Source organism: Notothenia coriiceps, unplaced genomic scaffold, assembly GCF_000735185.1.
Source record: "Notothenia coriiceps isolate Sejong01 unplaced genomic scaffold, NC01 NC01_scaffold00019701, whole genome shotgun sequence".
Classification (NCBI taxonomy): domain Eukaryota; kingdom Metazoa; phylum Chordata; class Actinopteri; order Perciformes; family Nototheniidae; genus Notothenia; species Notothenia coriiceps.
This window is the reverse complement of record NW_011352402.1, coordinates 89339-114306: the sequence shown is the minus strand read 5'-3', so window position 1 is coordinate 114306 and position 24968 is coordinate 89339. Positions and strand designations below refer to the sequence as shown.

The following is a 24968-nucleotide window of genomic DNA, read 5'->3' as shown; positions in this document are numbered from 1 at the left end:
GCGGATACAAAATCACAAAAGAACCAGGGTCTACTGGGTATCACTGCGTCCTATGAGAAGTGAGTGTGTGAGAAGAAGGTCCGTCCTCTTCACCTCGACACACACACACAACACAACACACACACACACACACCACACACACACACACACACACACACACACACACACACACACACACACACACACCACACACACAACACCACACACACACAACACACACACACACACAACACACACACACACACACACACACAACACACCACCACACACACACACACACACCCCGGTACCCCTTGTGTGTTGTGTGTAATGTTCCTTCCTCCAAAGTCGGACATAGTTGTGAGAGCGATGTATTTACATGTGTGTGTGTATGTCCGTGTGTGTGTGTGTGTGTGTGTGTGTGTGTGGAAGGGATTCAGTACCTCTCATGTAGTAGCAGTCTCCAGACTCCAGCGGCAGCGTCAGGCCAGGTGTGTGGATGTCCCAGGCTACCTTCAGCCCGATCCTCCAGCATGGCCGCTCCTCGCTGCCTCCCTCACTGCTCTCACCTGTCAGTCACACACAGCCAGACTCACTGCAACATTTGCATTTCACATTTATATTCACATTTCAGGCCTTTGGGTTGACAGTTTCACCCAGCGTGACTTAAGCTAAGTGGAAAAGTGAAGTCCTCACATTTTCTAAGGGGTGGAAAGTAACAAAGCTCATGTACTCAAGTTATGTACTTAAGTACACATTTGATGTACTTGTATTTTACCAGAGTATTTTTATTTGATATGACTACACTTATTTGTTTGATTTATTTACTGGTTACTTCTTCAAATACAGATTTTGACACACAATACTTAGGAAATAATTATAAAATGTGATTATTTGGTATTGATTAAACCATCCAAAATTATATTTAACAGAACATGTAGCAGCAATTTTGCTAAGAGGTTTTTTATTTAAAAATATTTCACAGTTCCAGCTTCAAGAATGTGAAGAAGTGCTGCTTTTAAAATATTTAAAAATGTTTAAATATTATATGTTTTAGTTTTTTCTGCAGAGTACTTCCTAATACTTTAATTACATTTTTCTGATCATACTTGAATACGTTCACTTCAGTACCGTTGTTGATGCAGTACCTTTACTTGAAATTGAGTATTGTTACAGTGTGGTATTAGTACTTTTAGTAGTAAAGAATATGATATATATATCACTATATAATGAAGGCTATTTAACACAATATTAGTTTAAAACACTTTACATCTCGAATACAAGTGCTGGCCAGGTAATGCAGTTCTAAAACACTATGATAATGCCCAGGACAATTAAATAAAAAGTAAGGAGTGCAATGATTAAATCAATAGCTCCCAAACAAAGGATGTAAGATGTAAGCCTTTGTCTCCAGCAAGTAAGAATCACTTAACAGCAGAGCAAAGATGATATGTGTTGCTGTGGTCAGATTGGCTGTTAGCACAGGATCGTTATGCCGTCATTATGCCGTGCAAGAAGAAATAGTTTGATAAAAGCCCTTGATGTTGTTTAGTGAGTGTGTGAGAGTGTGTTATTGGACAGCAGGAGTCCTATGATATTCCAGTTTCTGAACCCAGTCACTGTAACCACCTCCCCTCTCCTTCCATTCTTACACGGCAAACTAAGAAAACGAGATTTGGCTTGGCTGGCCAACACCCTTCAGCAAAATCAATACTAAAGTCTTTCCGGGCCTCTCTGCCCCACAGCTGCCTTTTCCTTTGCTCAGCACGGATAAATAGTAACTTAATTTCCAGCCATTGTGCTCTGAGAGCCAGCTAATGACAGTACTCCCCGAGGCCTCAGGAATGGGGGAATATCATCCTCCGTGCCGGAAAACGCTCAGTCGTGGCAGATTCCTTTGGATCAGCGCAGCTGGGAAAAACACTCTGAACAAATCTCTGGCTGAAGCATAAAAACAAGGTGAGGCTGCTCAAGGAGCAAACGGTCTACCAATGAGAGCAGGTGTCATATGTGGACCTTTGTCTCAGGAACAATGGAAGATACAGCAAGTTATTGTAAAGATGTCTCACGGTAATCATTTCATTAGCTAGTTCTGGGAGTCCTCTGCGTCAGCCACTTAGATATATACTACACAGCACCACAGCGCTCTACACACACGTTTCTTTCAAGTCTGGAGCTGCTAAGCACTGCAAGGTGTTACGCCATGGTGTTTGAAGCCCGTGTTCACAGGGTCAGAGTTGGAATGGCCTAGAACAAATCATTGAAATAGACCGCTGTAGCAGGTGTTTCTGGTTAACAAACACCAATGAAGAAAGCCCAGCTGTAAAGTGGGGTGGGATGTCAGAGCGGTTGGCATCTCACCTGTTATATATGGCAGAAGAACCGGTTCTAGACACAGATTGTGTAGAGCTCCCATTCTTAGCAACACTTGAACTACAGCTGCACTTTTATCACCATCATTCAGCCTTTGGAGGGTGCAAGGAATGATTTAGTGTTGTAAAAATACACTTATTTGGTTTAATGTCATTCCCAAAAAGGAGCTTTATCAATTAAGTGTACAATATTGTTTTTACAATACAAAATAAGTACGTGTTTTGCTTTGTATTTAAGTCTGGAATGTAAAACAAGACAGACAAATTGGATCTTGATTCCATGGTAGCTTTGCATTTGCTCTAGAAAGCAAAAGTGCCTCTCATTGAGATTCTCTATCACTCGGATCAGCGAGCGCTATCAGCTCTTGAAAGAGTGCACATTCCTTAATTAGCAGACATCGTATCATCCATACAGTACAGTCTAGGAACACTTATCAAAGCAGGGCTCATTATTCCATATCAGATAATTGCACATCGATCATTTCTTGGGGAAATGATTTAGATGAGATGTGGCGTCTGTGATAAGGCCTGTTGGTTAGACTGTGGCATTGAGCTCACGTTAAGAGCTCAGATCCAAATGTCTGTGATCTCCCAACGCACGGTCGGCGATAAGGCTGTCAGCAGCAAGCCAGTGATGACATTTGATAATGCCCTGACACTATCACATAGATGGATCTGATGCTTGCCTCACCAGAGGCCATGTCTACAGCTGCTGCCGCGCCGCTGTAGGGCCATAATACACAAGGTTAGCTGTATCTGATCTACAATAAAGCAACTGAGATAAGTTGATGGGATTTTGAAGTGAAAGAGAAAAAGATATCTTCATTTCTGAAACGACATTCAAAAGGCTTGATAAACTTTGGATTTAAAAAGCCACCTATCTCGACAATTGGTGTCCAATTAGCAAAACAAGTAACCTACTTTAGATTTGACCCTCACCTTTGTCGTTGTGACAGTTATAGCTGTAAACAGCCACTGGAGAGTGACTGATGAGATTCTCATCGTGGTGCCAGCCTACTGCCATCTTCCCCATGCCATAGTAAGGCTCTTCTTTGAGCTGGCTCATAGCTGCTGGGTCCATGTAGTTAAGCAACGTGACATTGAACTTAACCGGACCGGTGCATACAGGCGGAGGGCTCGGCTGCGAACAGCCCTGCCTGCTGGCTGCTTCCTCCCTGTCCTCAACGTGGTGATCGGAGGAGATGTGCTTCATTTTGGCCACAGGTTTCCCCTGCGCCGTGAGTCCCACACCTTTATTCTGTGTGCCACTGAGGGCCGTAGGGGCCAAGCTGGGACATTTTCCTTCATTGTGCTCTGAAGCTGCTGAGACTCCACTTGGTTTATCCTCAGAGGACTCTCCTTCCTCACTGCTGGGTTTTGACTTAGTCTCCCATTCCCCTTCTTGTTTTGACCCAGAACAGCCTTCTTCACTGTGTTTCGACTCAATGTCCCACTCCTCACTGTGCTTGGACTCAGTTTCCCCCTCCTCACTCTGCTTGGACTCCGAGTCCCCTCCTTCACTGTTCTTGGAGTCTTCACTGTTCTTAGACCCTGTGTCCCCTTCATCGCTCAGTTTGGCCTCCACCTCCTCCTTCAAACACTGTGTTAGCCTGTCCCCTTCCTTCCGCTGAGACACATCCGAACTGAAGAAGGTGTTAAGCTCCCACAATGCCTTGCAAGCCGCACTCAAGTCAGAGTCGCAACAGTTTTGTCCTTTAACCTCAGGGTCCTCGCTGTGCCAGGGGATGGCAAACAGCCGTGTGTCCAGATAGCGGTAGGTGTGGCCCGGTTCACCAAGAAGAGTCCGTGAAACGGCGGTGAATACATCTCGCTCTCGGATGCGAACCAAATCCCTCAGGAGGCAGCCCTTCCTCCTCAGGGTGAGCAGGGCGGCCTGCACCCGGACATGGAGCTCAGCAGGCACCGAGCAGGATCTCCTCAGAATCAGGCCTGAGTAACTGGAGTCCCACTTGGAAACACAAGACGTTTCTCATCAGGATCATGACGTACAGAAACATAAAAAAGAAATCTGAATCATTCTTATTTGTGGCAGGCTCACCAGTTGCTGATAGCCTCGATCGGGAGGTCCGAGAAAGGGAATCTTCTGGTTTCCCAACTCCTGCAGAAGCCTCCGCCTCTGTAGAAGACAACACAGTAAATAGGCTGATAAGTAGATGCAAGAAACTTCTGCTTGTAGCTACTTTTTTTGAATAAACTCAACTTCACTTTAGTGGTTAGGTGTTCAAAATGTATATGACTGAATTAATGGAAATAGATATGAGTAATACATCGCACAAATGCTTTGATTAGGCACTAAATGTACTTCCTGGGATGATCATTTTTACAAAAGTATGCAGTGTTTGAGAGGCAAATGTCTTAAAGGCATGTATGGCCTACATAGAGTAAGGCAGAGTCTGGTTAGACCGCCACTCCCAGTCTGGCTTTAAAGTACTGGAAACATTATCTTTGAGTACAAGACTGCCCTTTCCTTGCGGGAACCTAGTATTTGCTGACGTGAAAACATTTCCATACATCCCACCCTGCCTCACTTTATATATAGAAACAAAAAGTGTGAAAAGCAGAGTTATATTACACTCCGAAGTTTAGGGGCTAACAATAACAAACTGCAGGACTCACATAAAAATCAAACAAACTATTTGGGAATACATTTATTAAATGAATCTTAACAAACGTTGCCCTCAGATTGAGCTGAGATATCTATGGTGCTTGGTCCTTTTTATTGACGTCTCACGTTTTTATGATTTTGTGAAGGCTGCCATGGGGTTCCTCACAACCTTATAAAAGATGCCCTGTGCCATACAGCGCCCCCTCAATAAAAATGTCAACCTGGTGGGGGGATCAAAGTGCTTTTCACTGGGATGCATTCCATTCCGACCTGTAAATCCAATGGCAACTGGCATAAAAACTATATGCCCAAATAAATTTCACAACTCTTTTCCCTCCCTGCGATGGTATGTGTAGGTGGAGGCGTTGCGTTTGTGGTTTTAGAACCTCATATTCATTCCCCACAGGTGCACACAGAGTCTCTGCATGGAGTCTCCACAGCAGGGGAAGGAGAAATGTCACCGACATGCCACTGTCTTTTCACATCTTTAAAAGTTTTGCATGAATGGCCTGTGCTTCAACTACTATGCGGTTGAAGGAGAACCGACCCTGTGTATATTTCCGAGACATTTACAACAGGCGTCTCCTATTTCCACTGCCCTAATAATGCCAAAGACCTCATGTGGCACACTGCAGGCAATATGGGAACCGGCTGCCAAAACATGTCCTGACTTTTAGAGTGATATAAAATGTCCCGTTAATATATTAAAGTCCAGGTATAAAAAGATGTGTGTCCTCCCGACTCTGAAGGGGGCTGGATCAAAAAGAGGGCAAGTGGTGAAAAGTATGTGCATTAAAGACATGAGGGAGGAAAACAGATCCCAATAACACAGTTGGAAGAAATGGGAGGGCATCAGATCAGAAGCAAGTTTGGTGAATTTACCTTCAGGGATGAATCTTTACCTTAGGCTAAACAACACAACACCTGCTGAAAGTTTTCTTAAAGGACGCACCCGAGTATACAGGCCTTCCAAGTTTTTTTTCCCGGAACAAACAAAAACAGACTTGCAGACAGTTGGAATCTTAAAAAACAAAACAACATGCACTATTCATGGCCAGACTGCATTCAAAGGCTGTTGGAAGAAATTGACAAGCTGACATACATTCGTTGGTGTCAAATTCAAACTCATGACAGAAGCTCAAGATATCAAGGTGAGGCTCTGGGCTAGTGTTGTACGTGTGTGTGTGTGTGTGTGTGTGTGTGTGTGTGTGTGTGTGTGTGTGTGTGTGTGTGTGTGTGTGTGTGTGTGTGTGTGTGTGTGTGTGTGTGTGTGTGTATATGGGTGTGTTTATCTGTTTGCCGCTGTGAGTCTGTACAGATCCATATCCTGGCATCCATCTACTGTAGATGCACACACCTAAGTAAAAACCTTACAGTCAGCTTTAGTCACACTGCGCAAACCACTACTGTGTACACAAGCATGAAAGTGTGCCTTCATACTGTATGTGTGTGAGGCTCCAACAGATATACAAACATACAGGCCCATCCTAAAAAAAAAAAAGCACAGCCGGGGTAGGGAGCATGATGCCTCAACGCCAATCGCACACAACCAGGGCTGTCACACACATGTCAAAAACATCAAGCTACTCAGAAATTCCACAGAAAAAAAGGAGAGACAAGAAGTTACCGGAGCCCTCTGAAGCAGATGGACTCTCTCAGTATCAGAGGGCCGCTGTGTCTGTCTTGCTGTCTCTGTGTCTGCACCTGATTCAAGAAGGAAAAGCCACGAGGCGCAAAAAAAAGGTCTGCGATTCCACTCAGACCCGGGAAACGAGATTACCAATCCCATAATAACACGGTAGCTTCACGGTAGCCGCGGCAACAGTCTGCGCTGAGTGATATATCTGATGCTTTTTTTTAATCTCTCTCTTCCTTGATGGGATTATTCCCTCAGCCGGACTGTTTATCACAGAAAAACATATTAGGTAGAATAGGACTCAATGGGTTTGCTTTGATCTTGGCCTATAAGAGATATCAAACTGTGTACTATATATTTATTAATTTCACTTATTTCCCTATCTGTGACACTTCAACGGACACTTTCTTCAAAGCGTTCTTGGCAGAGTAGATTAATGTCCAGCGCTTAGCATCAATAGCTCAAAAAAGCCAGATAACTGCGCCGCTACGGGGATAAAAACACTTGCAGCCTAACTTGTGTCTGCCCCAGAGTGTGCATTGGAAAGTGCTGTGTGTGAAACGACTGCTGAGGGAGGACAAATGTGTCCCATTGGACTTGTCTGGATTTGGCTGATGTGTCTTAAACTAGATGGAAGCTACAATGTGGAGTAAGCCCTTACGATGGCTTGATAAGTAGACGTGTCACCTCATGTGAAATCTCTTCTTGTGCTTTCCAGCATGAAGACATTCTTATTACCATCATGGTGTATGGTTACATTTCCTTTTTGTGTAGGGCGAGAGGTACACCATATCTTCTTATATAAGTGCGGCCGTGGTTCAGAAGGTAGATGGTCGTCCTCCATCGAAAGGCTGGAGCTTCTATCCCTGCATTCAACATGTTGATTTGTTCTTGGGCAAGATACTCAACCCCAAGTATGAATGGGTCAATGCTGACTATGTTAAAGGACTTGAAGGGATCGCAAAGATCGGAAAACTACGATATAAAAGCAGACCATTTACAATTTACAATTCTTTAAGACCTCCATCCAAAGTAAGGCAGCACTTTCCCTTTGGATGCAGGTGCCAAAAGTTCAGACGGACAAATAAACTTCAGATCTGGAACAGGACTTGTCTGGCTCCGGGATGACGTGATGAGAGATAGCTGTGTAATAGAGCTCCGTGTTGAAATAGCAAGCTATTGGTGCTTGTGTGACACCCATTTCAGAACTGGTCTTCTTCTGCAAAAGTGATGGTGAATCAACAGTTTTGACAAGTTGGCTGTAAAACGTCGAACTCAAAAACACATAGACTACACCGTGTACATCAAAGGCGCTTCCGTCCCGGTCCATTTGGCACCGGATCGCAGAATGTCGGGAGCTTGTGTGAAGCGACACAGGGCGCAGAGAAGGGCAGGGAGTGCCCACACCATCAGAACATTTGTGTTTGCATGTGTGATGCATAGCTAGAAAGGAAGTCTTCAAAAGAATTCAGCTTTGATCTGAACTGAGAGGAAGTTAAGAAAACACTTTAATCAAAAACCCAAGGCTCTTCAGCTACCTGCAGGTGTTCATAAAGGTCGCCACAGTTCGAGGTCTACCTCATCTTCAGAGTATGCCACTGACTTGAACTATGGTGAGATAACACAGCACCTAGGTGCCACCACACACAAGAGAGACACAAGCAGAGTTTCCACTTTTACTGCTGTGTCTACCTTATACACATGCTAAAAAACAGAAGCCTAGCACTAGTCACAATGTTGGAAATGAAATGTTCAACTATTTTCACACATCTTGTTTGTTAATGCATAAAAAGAATCATTCAGGGCAGAAATTCACCACTTCTTACTTCTGACATTGTGTTTACAGCCACACTCATTCATTTGAAGAATACTGACAACATGTTTGTGACTGTGTGACGGCTAACTGGGTAAGTCAATGGCTAACTGGAATGTGTGGGAGTTGACCTCAGTGCAGGGTTGTTGGTAATGTGTAACCTCATGTCTCCACTCTCATGCTCAGGACCAGCTCATGAATATGAATTAGACTGTGAGAGCTAAAGGTCAATCAGGATGACGTCACCAGAAACATTTAAAAACAATTGCTTCAGATCCTTTCATGTCGATCAATTCTTTTCTGGGTAATCTGTATTATCCTGAGATGTATTTACAGATTACATTTGGCCTTGTAGGTCTAGCCTATATTCACAAATCACATTTAATGCAAGGTCATCCATCCAAGATCATCATGCAAATAACACTAAACAGATGTTTAGGTCAGTTATTAAGAATATAATCCTTAGCATATTTCACATATTGAGACATATTGCAGGATCATTACAAGAAAGGGTTTTATTCATAAATGAAATCCAGAAGCAATGATTTGTTTTGCTTTTTAGGATCGAAAAAAAAGAAAAGTAAAGAAACAATTTGTCCAGAAATAACTGCGGATGAAAGCTATGCCATTAACCATTCCATCTTTTTATCAAATCAATGACGTGAACATTGAGTATGTATTGACAGACACGTTCAGCGTGTGTTCAGTGGGAGTCCACAGGTTGGGTACGTGATGATAAATGGCAGACAGGACGGCTCGGGACCGTTAATTGTTGTTGGAGGCTGAAGGCTTCGCTGCTCATTTCACCTCGCGACAGGTCGGCAGGGGACGTGATCATTAATATTAGAACACTTCCATCCATCTACCTGAACACGAGGCCAGTCACTTAAAGGGCTGGCGCTGGGCAGACCTTTCACGCCCTGTTTATAACACTGATCCAAGCACATTACCAGAGCTGTGGGGGACCACTGCCACTCATTAATTACATTCTCACACACACACACACACACACACACACACACACACACACACACACACACACACACACACACACACACACACACACACACACACACACACACACACACACACACACACACACACACACACACACACACACACACACAACTTAATTGGCTGCCGGTCACATTTGAAAAATGTCACAGGTGCGAGATAAGGTACACTAACACACATCCGATGTGCCTTTTGAACTAAGCCTCAAAAGTCCTGTCGTATTTTGAACTTTGTGTGCAGTTTTTTCACATGAACACTTACTTAAAGTTCCCAGTCATCCCAGGGTGCATGTAGTTCTGTCAGAGGGAGAGTATGTGTCCATGCGTGTGAAAGAGGAAGAGATGGAGAAAGAAAAAAAAGCCTGGACCTCATCTGTTTTTTGATCTCTCTCAGCGCACCTTACAGAGAGACCCGGTCTCCGGATCAATCATTCAAAAGTATTTACAAATGCACAAAGCCAGCCACAGACAGGTTGGCACATGGCCACTCTGTTTAAGTGCTTTTCAATGTGTCTGTGGTGTCAACATCTATTTCACACTTATCTACACCTCAAATGGGAAAAAAAGATGTTTCTGTGACCTTTACCAAGTGTCAAATCTGGAGAGAAGAAGAGAGGAGAAAGAGAGAAGGGCAATTTAAGAGATCTGTCGATGTACGCCTTACATAACCTTTTTATTTATCCGGGAGAGATTGACTGAGCATGCTCTTTATCAGAAACATACTCGCAGCTTCACAGTCACACACAGGAGCGGCCCAGAACATCTAAAGATTTCTGATCGACAATAAAAGTTTTTTCCGCTGGAGGACCCTGGGGTTAAATATCTTGTTTAATGGCAGCTTTACACCCAGGGCAGGATTCAACCCAGCAGCCCTGTTGGCACAAAAGCCATGAGATCTTGGTCACCACCACTGAGGCCATTTTGCAGTTTTGCCCTAATTGTTAGTTTGTGGCGAGGCCATTATGTTTCCATTAAGATTATGTCGATAGAGAAAAGCTTTTTAGTTTTCACCTTCAGATATGTTTTCATGAGGTCAGCTGTTTTCCATGTGGAATGGCCAGATTTAATGCAGACGCAGTCCCTTGGTATTCTGGGAAGGAGCAGTTCAGCAAGGGGTAAGTAAATGGAAAGAGTGAGAAATTGAGGAAGGGGAGAGGGATGGAGGGAGGAAAGAGAAGAGAGGAAGGAGAACGTTGATTGAAAGACTGTGATTAGCAGTTTTCAGCGGGGCACCGGGGCCACTGAGTTGTTCTAACAGGGTTGTCGCGTCTCGAGGTGCAGTCAAGGAGAAGTCAGCGCTTTAGAAAGCTCCCTCAATTTCCCCCTCCCGCTCTCATTCGCTCTCACCATCCAGCCACACTTCTTCCTGCCCATCCAAAAAAAATCAATATAGCTGTGCAAAGTGCAGCTTGGCCCAGGGGGAGGGCTGGCTAGCTGGATGCAGAGCTTACAGGGAGGACAAGAGGCGTCCTCCAGGCCTGCGTCCCACAGGCAGTGTCAAGGACAGACCTGAGTACCAGAGGACTGAGGCCACCAGATTGCCCTTCCCCTCTCCTCTCTCTCCCTCTTTCTGCGGGCCAGGCTTGGCTGGCTCAGCGGGGCAGAAGAGATCGATAAGCAGGTGGAGCGTTTAAAATCCCCAGCAGCACCGGAGGCCGGCGTTACGCTCCTCAGAGCCCGAGCAAACCAATACACGGCTCAGGGCAGAGCAGCTGGATGGATGGATGAGTGGGTGTACGCTGGTCGCACCTAGTCATTGAAAGGTTTGTGATTTGTGACAATAAACAATTCAATAGCACTTAGCCATACACAGTGTCTGAGGGGTGTAGAGCCAGACTCTTCACACACACTGCCATTGTCTCAACATGTCACAGATCAGTAGCATTCAGGCAGGTCAGGCAGACCAACTGGAACTGTAGCTCCTGAGTATTTCTGCAGGCTTCAGCTTTTATAAAGAATGAAATATGCCCTAAAAAAAAGGGAAAAACTGGCACACTCTCATTGTCAACAGCAGTGTTCCTCATTTCCATACAGTAGGCTTGACGAAGACGTCTGTACATGATGTGGATGAAGTGTGCAAGGAGGATTTCAGTCGTGCCGCGTGTCTCCGTGTGTGAGTGACTGATCACAGTGGAAGTGGCTTGTGTCTCTAATCCAGTACCACTGTTAGACTGTGCAAAGACCCGGCTCTGTGTACCGCGGCACGGGTTGATCAAACCCATCATGTGACAAGCAACCTCTTCAAATGACGATGATTTCCCAGCTCTGTGTCCTTCCGGCTCCATATTAGATCATCTTCTGACACTACCGAGTCTGGTACTTCATCTGGGATAAAGATGATGTGCAATCCGACCGGAGGGGCTGGGAGTCAAGGGTAAACGAGGGGCTGAGGCTGGGGTACTGTGCCGGATTGGATGACAGCTGTGACAATTATCTTGTGGTATATTATAACCTTATGCTAAACATAAGATTTGATAAAGTATATTGCTTGACAAAACACTTCAAGGATGTTTTACCATCAAGTCAAGTGTGTGTCACAGTCACACACACGACACGTAAAATGAGTCATTTGTAGGGGAAAAATATATAACATATCAAAAATAGAGAAGATCCTGTCTATTACATGTTTTCCTGTCCATCGAAGTGTGACTAGTTTCATCATCTATATCATATAAATATAACTAGACAGACAACCTCTTGAATTATTTGTTGGGACCTATTTGTTGGAACTGGTTTTGAATATGGTATTAAATAACAAGCGAGAGCAGTGGCATAAGTTTAAACACTAACAATCACCTAAGCCACGAGAAAAACACATGAGACTAAACAGATGTGTGGTGAACATCTAGGACAGGTCTAATTCTATCTCATGTAGTTTTTGACCCAGATAAACTGGCATTATGATGGGACCTCAGATTAATATTAAATTAAGGGCTGAATATCATTTGTGGCTGTTTACACTGTCGTCAGTCTGTCTTCCTGGAATCCTGAGGCAGATAAGTTTGCTATAATGGCATTAGCTAAATCCTGAGGTATAGCAGACGGCACTTGTCTTGCTTGAGAAGCCACCTCATTTCTTTATTTATTTTTCCTTCACTCATTCTGAACAAAGGGAAATATTCTACCAGGAATTGAATAGCCTAATCCTCTTTTCACTCTTCCCAGTAGCTTGAATGGTGACAGATTAACATGCTGGAGGTTTACAAACCCAGCCATTTGAAAATGTAATTGCTGGCGCCACACCGCATGCATGTGTTGAGGGTTAATATTAAAGCTTAAAATACACACAAAGTCAGGGGGGGGGGGGATGTGGCCAGGTTGGGCCGGACCCAAGTCAACTAAGCCCAACTAAGGACGGACCATTCTGTCACGTACGAATCAGCGAGTCGCAAGCTGTCCCAAACCCTCGCTAGGCCCCATAGTTACTGTTCACTTCTGCTAATTATTACAGCCAATCAGAGGGGTTAACGGGGCGGAGCCTGGCCAGACCATGTTCTGGGGCATTTAACAGCTGGCAGGAACGGAGGTGAATGCATTACACACTGCCCTCATCCAATAAAAATAAAACACCCTGACATCTGAGGTGTACTTAGCACAGGGAGGAAGTGAGGGAGGCAAGAAAGGAGGGAGGGGGAGAGGATGGTGGGGTGAAGGGGAGAGAGCATCTGATAACATGATGTCCAAGTGCCACCTAGTGACAGCATCCCAGCTTCTCTCTGGAGCGTCAGGAGTGAGTGTGGTGGTGGGGGGGGATTAGACAGATGACGCGACCCGGGATATTATAGGATCGGATATCATAGCATATGTTTCATTCTTTCATCAATGTATCATGCAATGAACAGCCTAAACCATTTAGGTTTCAAATCCAATTACAACTTACAGTAAAAATATGACATTAAATGTAGATTTTAATCATTCTACATCTTGTTTCAAAACCCAATCATGCAAAAACTTCCTCCAGTGACCCCGCTGTCTTGAGTCGGGGGAGTGGGCCTGTAGCACTGCACTGGTATGCTGTTGGACCTGGGCTCTTATAGGTCCCCTCCCCCTCATTAACCCAGGTATAAATCACACTCTGCCAGTGCCCAGAGGTGAGAGGGATGAGAGTGGAGGTGAGCTTGAAATAATGCTTATGTCACGCCGGGTCAGCCCTCCATTATGGCCGTTTCAAAAACTATTAATCTTGCTTGTAGTCAGTGGCCTAGAAATAATTACTTCATCTAACCCATGTAATACAGCATGACCAGCAGTCGAGCCTGGTCAATTTGAGGCTGGGGAGGGAGAGACAGATAGAGAGTGAGGGAGTGAGAGAGAAAGGGGGGAGAGCCACAAATTACCAGGCCCTGTCTCCTGCTCCTTGGTGACTGATGTCCTGCTCACTTCAGCTGTGGCCTTTTACACTCTCAACACTGATTTAGATAGATACACACACACGCATGCTCTGAGAGACAGATCATGTACAAGCACACATATGTACGCAAATTAATCCATGATTTAATAAATACACACATTAAGCAAGGAAGACACAAATCACATTTTAAACAAGGGTTCAAAACCCATTTCAAAAATTGATTCCGCGTGTGATAACAGAATAAATCAACTATAACTGACTTCCCGACCACTTAACACTTTAAAATAATGCATAAAATGTATAAGCAAAAACAAAAGTTATTTATATATTCCAACCGAATGCCATAATGTTGCAAATTAATTTGATATGGCATGTTGTGCCACCTGCTATCCCTAAGTCAACCTTGCATTTAATTTTGTCATTTCATAGGAGCGCGATGTTTATGCAGAAATCGCCAGAAATATAACCGGAAATCATAAATATTCAAATAACGCCACCAAAATATGCAAGGGAAAATATTTTCTTTAGTTATCAGTCAGAAGCAATTTTGAAAGCCATGATATTACACGCAGAAATTTCAAAACCCCACACTGTGGGTAAACAGAGGAGCTACTGCGAACTCAGCCCGCATGAACGTCACAGGAAGTATGTATAGAGTGACATAAATAAATGCAACCCTGCAGTGGCTGTCACAGCTGGCATTGCAGGTGCAAATTTAATTAGTCAAGGTGAAGTCTCCCTTGTTGTGTGGAAAGGGTGGGGGGGAGGGGGGTCCTCGCCATGCACGGCTGTAAACACGCACTATATCCTAATCAGGTGTCACTGCGGTGTTTGATCAGCCCGCGAAAACTTGTCACGAATCCCCGGCAGAGAGTGGGCCGAGGGGGAGAACAAAGGGAAAGAGCTGTCATGAGAGAACAGGGTGGTGGTGCTGATGGCAGTGGCAGTGGATGAAGAGAGTTTGCCCATTAGCAGTCTCCGTCGCCTATCTCTCTCCCACTCCCCTTAACGTCTCTCCTCCTCTTGTTTTCTTTCACTACCTGCAGTACACCTTACTGTACCCAGTCGCAGCTCCACCACTCTGAGGAAATCTCAACCACAGCTGTCATACTTACGCTTCACAACCGCCAAACCCCCAAAGTAGTACACTACTTTTGTTTACCTGCCCAGAAATCCCACACATGTACAGAGATACTCGTTTTGTTTTTATCAAGACGCCATTCTAAGTAGCTGGTTCCTCCTGAAAAGCCGGGAGAACTCGAGGCAGGCGCGCTGCTCTCCGCCCGCCCAGCGCCTCCAGGCTGCATCGAGGCAGTGCAGGAATACACGCGCCATTAGATACTGTTTACCTTTCAGTTTGGGTGATATTGAATACATTAGCCGATTGAACCTCCTTAGAAACACAGGCGAGTGACAAGGCCCAATCGTCTTTGCGACTACCATGGTAACTGAGATTACAGGCTAACAAAGAGCAGACAGGGGGAGAAAATATTTAAAACCCGAATAGTGATACATAAATTAATTAAAGGACAAAAAAACAAGTGGAGAATTAAAGTTGGAACATCTGTCAGCGACTTAGCTTCCCAACGTAATACCAGTGTTAGAACATTTATACCCTTGAAGTTAATGATCCCCTCTTTAATTGACAGTCAAGGAAAACTGGCTGCGGCAGCATCCTGCCGAGACACCGATAAGAAGCCCCCTTCCCCCCCTCCCAAAAATAAAATAAAAAAACAGTTTAAAGAACCTTGGCACTAATCCCTATTGTCATCCCAGTGCAGCAGAAGGACTTACAAACACAGATAACTCCGCTGAAGCTGTCTATTTCTCAGGAGTTATGGGGACAGCCGAGCTGCTGCGCTCCTCGAATCAGTCACTCAGATTAGCCCAATCCCTCTGTGCTGTCAGTCAGCCGAGACAGTAGCCTGTCACCACATTTACATGAGTCCATCTCATAAGTGACAATGCCCCCTATATGTGACAATGGCTGCAAGGAAGGGGTCCTCTCGCTGGCACAGTATGGCAGACGGGCTGTTGTTAGATTAAGCTCGTGGTGCGCGCTGTGCTTCGATGACACTCCAACAACAAGTTTAAGGAGTCTTAACCAATCGCTGTTTTTCCAAAGTGGAGAGAATGTGGGAGATGTATGTCAGATGCCTACACTGAAACACGACGATACACACATACAGGGATAAACTTCAAAAAAAGTGAAGAATGGCTGTTAGCTTACCTAGTTTATGTATTTCCTAAAGTTGGCCCGACTTTAATCCACCTACTTCACTTAACATGATAAGGCTCAAAGAATGAAAGGGGAAAACATCAAATTAATGACGCCCTATGGAAAACATCTGGATCCATCTTAAACAAACACTCGTATGGCGGAGATTAAAAGGCCGACCCTAAAATAAATCTCTACAAAGCAAACTTTAGGGTGTCAAATTATTAAGGGATTAGTTCCTGCAGAGTAGGGTTTGTACTTTTAAATGAATGTGTGTTACTGGAGCACCTGAGAGCTCGCAGTGTGCCGGCTGCTTTTTATGCTTCTGTGGCTCACTCCACTTCAAGCAGTCCTGCAACAAATGACAGTGGATGCCCTCTACATAACAGGGCCAGGGCAAGCATGACACAGGGGTTGACAAGTGAACCCTCAAACTCCCTAACCCCTACCCCTGCCATGGCGCACGCACACACACACACACGGAAAGCCCCGAAAACAGCCCTGACATGACCGCTCAGCAGCCCTTTCTAACCCCTCCTTGTGTTTTTTCTCTTTCCATCTCACTGGAGACAACCCTCAATTCAGGAACGTTTTAGCCAGGCGAGTGGATGTGACCCGCTGCCCCCCAGTCAGGCTCATCTGAATAAACAGAGCTGGAGAAACAGGCAGAGGAGGGGAAATCTGCCTACATTATGATAGGAAGAGAGAAGATGGGATTCAGCCAAGGGGCGCCTTTCTTTATGCACGTTTGATCAAGTGCTTGACAGCGCCGGTGGATGGAATTACGGACTGTTGAACAAAAAGTTGTGGTGTGGGTGTGTGTGTGTGTGTGTGTGTGTGTGTGTGTGTGTGTGTGTGTGTGTGTGTGTGTGTGTGTGTGTAGCTCAGTCTGGACAGCTGGGTTTCCGTGGCCTGACAGTGTAAGGCTCGTGACAAGCCTGCCGCGCCACACCACCACATACAAACCCGCCCACCAGCCTTTCGCAGTCCATCACTCAGGACGGCCGAGGGAAGTGCCGTGAGAAGAGGTCAGACGTGGAGGAAAAGAGGTGGGAGGAGAGAGGAGACGAAGATGAGGAGGAAGAGGAAGGAGGGAGGGCTGGTCAGGGGTTAAGTATAGAGAAGACAGCGATGAAAGGCAACTGTCATGCACCAGTGCTCGCCCAGAAGCACCTGTCTCGAGAAGAACATGCAAAGTGTGCCGGTCACGTCCTGACAATACCCCCACTTTACTCCACTCACACACACACACACACCTCGAACAACACTCGTACACGTGCACAGGAGAGGGCTGATGCTCCACCGTTGGAAAGGCATCGCCTGTCTGACAGCATGCCAGTCAAGCTGTCGTTGGCTTCTTCGCATATGCAAGGAAAAGTTAGGCTGATGAAGAAAAAACACACGGGGCTCAGAGGAAGAATCACTGAGACATGAACAGGTTACCTGAAGTGAGGAGACACTTCTCAAAGGCTTGATGCAGAGTAAATGCTGGAACGAGCGGTACGAAAAGATCCATGAAAGAAAATCCAGGATACCCAGGACCCCTACGCCGGACTGGGAGTTGGTATGGTGGCTAGAGTCCTCAGGTGGAAACCAAAGCACCTGATGCCACACGGACTAAAGGGCTGCACAATTAATCAAAATATGATCGAACTCATAACATGGACTACTGCAATATTCTAATTGCAAGAAGCACAATATTTTTCGATGCTAAATACGAGAGTATTTGGAAGCTGCAGAGATATCCTAAAATATCCAACACATATTTGTTTAGTACAGATTCTCTTTAAAAGAATCACAAAAGAATAATTCAATTTCAATTTCAATGAAACTAATGACCAAACAATTATAAATCCCTCCAATATAATAAATCCTATTGCAACTGCTAAATCTGTCAACATACTGTAATGGCAATTAGTTATTTATTATTGAAAAAAAGGCAACCCTTACTGGCACTTTTTTCGAAAAGCTTTAAAGATTTGTTATGCTCCATAAGGTAGTAGCCTATTAGAAGAAAAAAAAAAGTCTAATTATTTTTTTCTGTATAACCTTTGAAATGCAAACTTTCTTTGGTAATTACATACATAATTTAACCCAATATATCTGACACCATTATGTCCTTCCTATTAAGTAAAACCCATATTACCAATATTTTTTACAAGCAGTATACACCTGTGGTATTCTTTTTGTTGGTGGTTTGCAAGTGTACCTCCAGCTGGCTAAGCTAATTGCAATGCTAAAACCTGGCACTGGCTAAAAGAAGGCACCTCGTGTGTTCAGCGTCTACAAAGCAACGAGCTGAACGCCAGGTATTTTAACACACTTTCATTGCTCCTGTTTATGGAAAAGAGCTTATGATGTACAAATTAACAGTTACTATTTACTGCGCCTTGTGAACCTGGTCTCCTGCCGCTTTTGTGAATGAAGGGCTTTGGACTTTCCATTGGAACCAGATGTTAGGCAACACCGTAACAGTGGGCCCTTTTACTTTATTGGAAAGGTGAGTCATTACAAAGGAAAATAAATTCACAAATAAACAGCACGAGCAGTGTTATGTCCTAAGCAGGTGGCTGTGCATGGTGGAATCTTTTTTACTAGAGCTAGCTCCAATTAGCAGCAACCAGCATTCACACACACGTAGGGTGTTTCTCAATGTCGAGTAAAGCTGCTCCAGAGCCACTATTTCAAGCATACTACGTCATCGAGTGCCGCCGAAGGCCTGTTCCAATGTCCAGCACACTTGGAATTCTTCGTAGCGAGAACATTTCGAGGCTGCACATGTGTAGACTCCGCGGTCTTAAAATCCCCACAATGCCTTGCGCACGGACCAATTTCCCCAAATCTGTGGCGGAAAATGTAAGGCGGGGCCTATTACGACGCACACCTGCACACTTGCTCGCCTGTTCCACTCTTCGTTTTCCGAATGCCAGGAAGTATTCTTGCTTCGCTTCTGAAGCAAGTGACTCGGAAGACAGTGTGCTACCAAGCAAGCATCCTCGACATTGAGAAACACCCACACACAGACGTAGAGAAGAGAAGTATGTGCTTTGTGCTATCAAAGATACCCATATCTTATATTCTATACTGTATATTTCTATATTGCGTACTCTTTAGACATACACCTTTATTTTTCGTAGATATATTTATTGTATCTTTTTTAAGTGCACTGCCTTTTTTACATACTGTAATGAAAATAGTTTTCCAATTGGGGAATACAACATTTATTTAATCTAAATTAAACTAATATAATCTTATACCTATCAACCTACAAAAGAAAACTCACGTTTTGCACATATGGCACACACACACACACACACACACACACACACACACACACACACACACACACACACACACACACACACACACACACACACACACACACACACCAAAATGCAAACAAACAGAAAAGGAAAAATAACGACTTGCCCGGATCATAGCCTGGAGTGGCTAATGAACCCCCTGGAGACAGTAGCCTCTGTGTTTGAGTTGAGAGGGGCATTCCCATGTTTATTCAGCACCAGTCCAATGAGCCACCACCATCTATTGATTGAACTGATTATTCTATGTCTCTCTTGTGACGGGACACATGCATGACAGATGAACTCTACTTGGGCAGGTCATATTCGATGTAATCTCATTGAATCTGACAGCGGATCTGGTCGGCCAGTTTGCATGATCCACACTGCGGCCTTGTTTGCGAGTACGCTGACATCTGTGGCTAATGCCTCAACACTAATATGAGGTGCTCGGTAGTAGCTGTCAGACACGTGAGCTGTCAAGGGCTGTTTGGACAATCCTAGTGACTGCATCCATAGGAGAATCCATCCGGGTGGCATTTAGCAATTATTGGTTCCCTAAAGTGGTATTTCACAAGCAGTTTTTTTATTAAATATAATTGTTGGAAGAATGAAAACTGTGAAAGGAAATCAATATCAGCAGAATTGCATGATTTCTGCTGCCTTATGTCCGTGTAAATGTGTCCGATTCTTGCCTTTGGTAGAACCTTTTCCACTAGTCAAAAGTGAAGAAATGTCAGCTTTTAAAAGAAACCTCTGCAGATGTAGCTTTCAGTATCAGTACTATTGCCACACCAATATGCAATGCCAAGCATATGGCTATATCTGTTTTTCCATTTAGATGTCTAGTAAGATCACAGGTCCTCTTAGGAACATATGGGAGTCCATAACAGGTCATCTGAGTCATGTTCCCTGAGACAATGCAGGCAGGGCCATAAAAGTTGATACCCTTCCAGATGCAAACCAAATGTAGACATCATGCACCTCTAAAATGTTATGCATTCAACACAGACCTCTATAAAAAAAAGTGGTAGAAAGTGAGACAACGGCATGCAGAGTTTCTTATTGATCGTGAGAAGCTGACACAACATTTAAATGGATGATAACCACTGTGATTAATACAGATCCATCTTTAAAAGTAACTCAGTGTTGTCTCATGGAAACACCTTGCTTATGTCACAAGTTGCAGAACATATAATGAATTTGCAAATCAAAGATGAAGGACCGAAAACATACAAAAAACCCATCCCATGCTTCTATCAATGACAACTTTAAAACAAAGAATTCCCCACCATCACACTTCCTGTTGCACTTAAGTTGGCTAAGGGTATATCTTCTACACTAAAACATTAAGGCACACACAACATAGTAAGTAATATTGCAAGTATGCAACACATATGCATTTCATATAATCTCAGTTCTGACATTCTTGTTCCATATGGGCAGGAAAATGACTGCATTACATTGTAAGAAGTATGCTGAAGTAGTTTAAAGAGAGTCTTCAATAACCAAGTTGATCTGTAAACACCCCAGTCCAAATATATGAGCCAAAGATCAAATAGGCGAGACAAGGTAAAAACATGTAGAGGAAAAGCTCAGCAGCAGACTAATCAGCCCCCTCCAACGCTCACATAGCAGATCAATGAAAGACCTTGGGCCTCGGTGCCTGCGCTATATTACACACCAACACTTCATATTCATTCATTGATTTTACTTTTCAGAATAGTATATCATTGAACTCCAATGGGAGGGAAAATAGAGGCTGGGGCTGAGGTCAACACTCGCGTGGACGGATGTTTGCACAATATTGATGGCGCATGCAGAAAGAAATGACTAAATATCTGGATCAATAGCCACGACAGGTTGTTCCAGATGGAAATGTATAAATACTTCTTTATGGCCACTGCAGTGGGCCTAACGAACAGGGCTAAATGCCCCCCTTAAGGTAAACTCTTTGATTAGCCAAGGCCAGAGGTGACAAGAGGGCTCTGCTGATGCTACAATGCCACGCTTCCAATGGCCTGAGGATGCTAATGCACACAGGGGCCCAGTAAAGGGGCCAAGGATATCACAGGTCACAAGCCCTGGGCAAAGTGCTCTGTGCTACCTGACCCTCCTATTCATTTGTAATGATGATGGTCCAAGGCTAAATCATACTCGGTCATGTTCAAATAATGCATACCATGAATAATTTAGAAATAAAGCCACTTTTCTAATTGTAGTAATAAGAATTGGAGCTCGGAGGGTCCAGTATAATTGGGCCTGAAGAAACACATTTGCATGTTGAATTCCCCAGTTTTCAGCCACATAAAGCAAGAATGAAGTGGAGTTAAATATGTAGAGAATGAAGTAATCAAATCAGGCCAACGGCGTGGTAAAAGTATTGCCTGCTGCTGCTTCTGCTGATAGCACAAGAGCTGCCTGTTCTTATTTACAGCACAACACAATTAGTGAGAACGACACCCAACCTCACAGCTTCCCCTGCTCCACAGCGGCCGATGGGGCCATAAAGAGGGAGGAACCACATCATTGCCTGCTCCTTAATTAAATGAAAGGTTCATTTGCCACCTTTTTTTTTTTTTACACATTGAACTGGCCAGCCCACTATAGTGAAGACCTCCCAGACGCCATCCCAGCATGGCCCTAAATCATGCCTGGATAAACTGCCCGGTGGGTCCCTGCTGGACACACAGCGGCAAGGCCAGAGCAGGGTATGCGGTGGATCGACACCTAGCCAGCGATAAGTAATTCTGTAGAGGATTAGCAGCATGATAGCCTGATCAATACTGTGTACTCAGGCCATTAGGAATGCAGCGAGGAAATGACCCCCTCCGGTAATAAAGCAGGGCATCTGGGTTCTCCTTCATTTGCCAGCTCCATTAGTGTAATGGTATCATTATCTGCCACAGCCGTATTTTTCTGGGCCCTGGCTTTTCCACGGCTCGATTGGCGGGGGTCTGATGAAGCTGTGAGTGCCCCCATGCAGAGCGTTCCCATTTCTACCATTCTACACGGAGCCTAGGTGTAAATCTAACTCTGCTGGAGCTTGTGTGCTACCCTGCCTTAGGTATCCATATCCATGTTTTATGTCAGCACCCAACACTATTTCTCTATGATTGGCTCATTAATAGAGCAAGCAGCATGTAGCTTGGGTTAAAAGGGAGAAAAAGATGGCCGGCAGAGCACAAAGCTGCTGAATGTGCTGAATCTGACACCCCCCTCTTGCTAAAACACTAGGCCTGACATGACAGGACGTCGGCATTAGTCGCCATAAATCGTTTCCTCTACACTAATTCACCAGCTCACATTTTGTGTGGGAGAATTGATTAACCATGTCTGGATGTGTGGCCACATAATCAGCTTTTACCTCGGTAGTTGTTAATTTAACAGAATTGCCAAGGGAAACACAAACCATTTTAATGAGTGTTCAGAAATTAAATACCCTAAACAGCTTGCACTATGTGCCACAACCAGAGCAAACCAATGAGGCTGATCTAAGCAATGGGCCGGGCTGAGCCCAGGACCTCACAACATCTGGTGACCCTGTGTGATCATTACTTAGCCTGCCGCTCACACACACACTTCCTGTTTCGACACAGCACTTTATACTTGTCATCACTGTCCAAATGGCGAGCTCGCATCAAAGACAGCATTAGAACATCGGGTTAAGGAACAGGGTGAGTGTCGTTTTCACACTTGCCAAGGCATGAGTGGAAATTCATCCTGTGATGACAATTTTGATAAACATAATGATTTTTTCAATTCATTACAAGACAAGGGGGTGGAATGTTGATATTGCTGAGATATTATTGAAAAAAAGTAGCTATTTGAGAACCTAAGGCAATGAATACATTTAAAAATAGTCTGCATTTTTGTAGCTGGAAAAATAGCTAGTGTAAAAAATGTCGGATGGATTTATCAAGAAAAAAAGTAGTTCCTCCTGGGTTGTTAGGCCAATATCCTTCTATTTCACTAAAATAATATAAACTATGGCATCCCACCTGTCAGTTTGCTATAGTGACTTGCTGTCGTGGGATTTTCTAAGGAGATTGTATATTCACTTGGCACTAATCTGCTGGTGCTTGCATTCCCTAACTCAGAATGACAGTGGACCTATCATAGCGCATCTCTCACTTTGTGCAGCATTGCAGACACACTCACATACTGGATGAATCCAAGTTATTTGTTATCATTGTATCTGTATCATTATACAACCCTCTGATATTATGTTTTAAAAGTACTGACAATGCATGCAACTCCTCCCTTGGCTGCTCTAAAGTCTTATATTCATTTTTAAATTGCAATTCCATCTTGCTCATCCTTTTATTTATCTAAAGAGAAAGGAAGCTAAGCCATTAGGTCTGTGCCCGAGGGCCAGCTGGAATGAGTTCTCTCTCTGAGCCGCTCATCTGGCCGCCATGGCTGCTTTCATAAACAGGAGGAACCACGTCTTACATAGTTTCACTGCTGTCTAACATGATCCAAACATATGTGCCACAGCAGACGGCATCCAAGTCAGGAGATAAGACTAGGAACAGACAGACAGAATGACTGTAGGCGTAACATATCCCAGGATGCCATGGGCACAGCTGAGCCCTTTCCTTCCTCTGCTTAGGAATCTCAACTAACCGCAAAGTTATTCAGAAAAAGCCCTATTAAACCCAGGACAGCACGAACTAGCTTATTGCACAAACAAAAGTTGGTCATCCCAGGTTATAGACACACCCATCTCTATGTGCAAACAATCCTGAACTCACTTGCATGCCTTAGGGACAATTACAGAATTATTCAAGAAGAATAATCACTACATCAACCAATAAGTTCACATGTTTACTGTAAAGCATTAGTTAGTATCCACTGTATCTATAGAAAATACTGAAGCAGATGTGGGCTGGCACCATGACAAATCTGGAGACCCTACACACAAACTTTACCATTTGTTTTTTACAGTTATAATGGGCTGTTTCATTCCTACAATTAACAATTGATTCATTGTTCAGTCTTCACACCATGACATCCGGAATAAGGCTTTAATGCCTAATGTGTTGCCATGTGTTGGTTTGTTGTTTTTTATTTAAGGCTGATGAATCCAACCTACGGTAGAGTCCTCACTTTTACTATTTTCTCCAACAGACCCTTTCCCACTTAATATGCAATGTTGCAACATCGTTATCCTGCAAGCTACAGCTTTACGTGATAAAGCACCGTTATATTGCAACTGTAATTCGCTCTTCATTGTGGAAGACTAGGGGGGAAAAAATGGAAAACACAATAAAGGAAACAGGCATGGTGAGGTATGCACTGACATTAGCGGCTTGCTAGCCTCCCAAATGCTTCCAGCAGTGTCACATAAGGAGCATTAGATATTCAACCAGCAGCAGGGCTTAGAAATATATCAGCTCTAACGGAGAAAAACGCTATCAATACCTTTCTTCTCTTCTCCCCCTCACTGTCACCCGATCTTTTCATGTTCCTGGACTTGTGTTTACGCTGCCTCGGTTTTATTAGATGCGACGGTGGTTGTTGTAGTACTCGAAAAAACGTTACTAATGCCTTCTCATGTTATAAAGGGCACATGGCAGTGAAGACTTACGTGTTGTTAAAGTGAGAGTCCAATGGTTAATATTGTCGGTGCAAATTGTTTTTTAGTGGAGATATTTA

General features: G+C 44.1%; 1 protein-coding gene across 1 annotated transcript; it reads right to left on the bottom strand.

The window, feature by feature from the left end:
• Positions 1 to 420: 420 nt before the first annotated feature.
• On the bottom strand, positions 421 to 24968 carry fto (FTO alpha-ketoglutarate dependent dioxygenase; the record flags this gene model as incomplete). The annotated part of the gene is made up of 4 exons (XM_010778950.1): positions 24735 to 24968; positions 4411 to 4488; positions 3291 to 4320; positions 421 to 548 (listed from the first exon to the last, which is right to left on the bottom strand). Coding segments are annotated over exons 1-4 (1278 nt in total), but the record flags the coding sequence as incomplete, so codon positions are not given.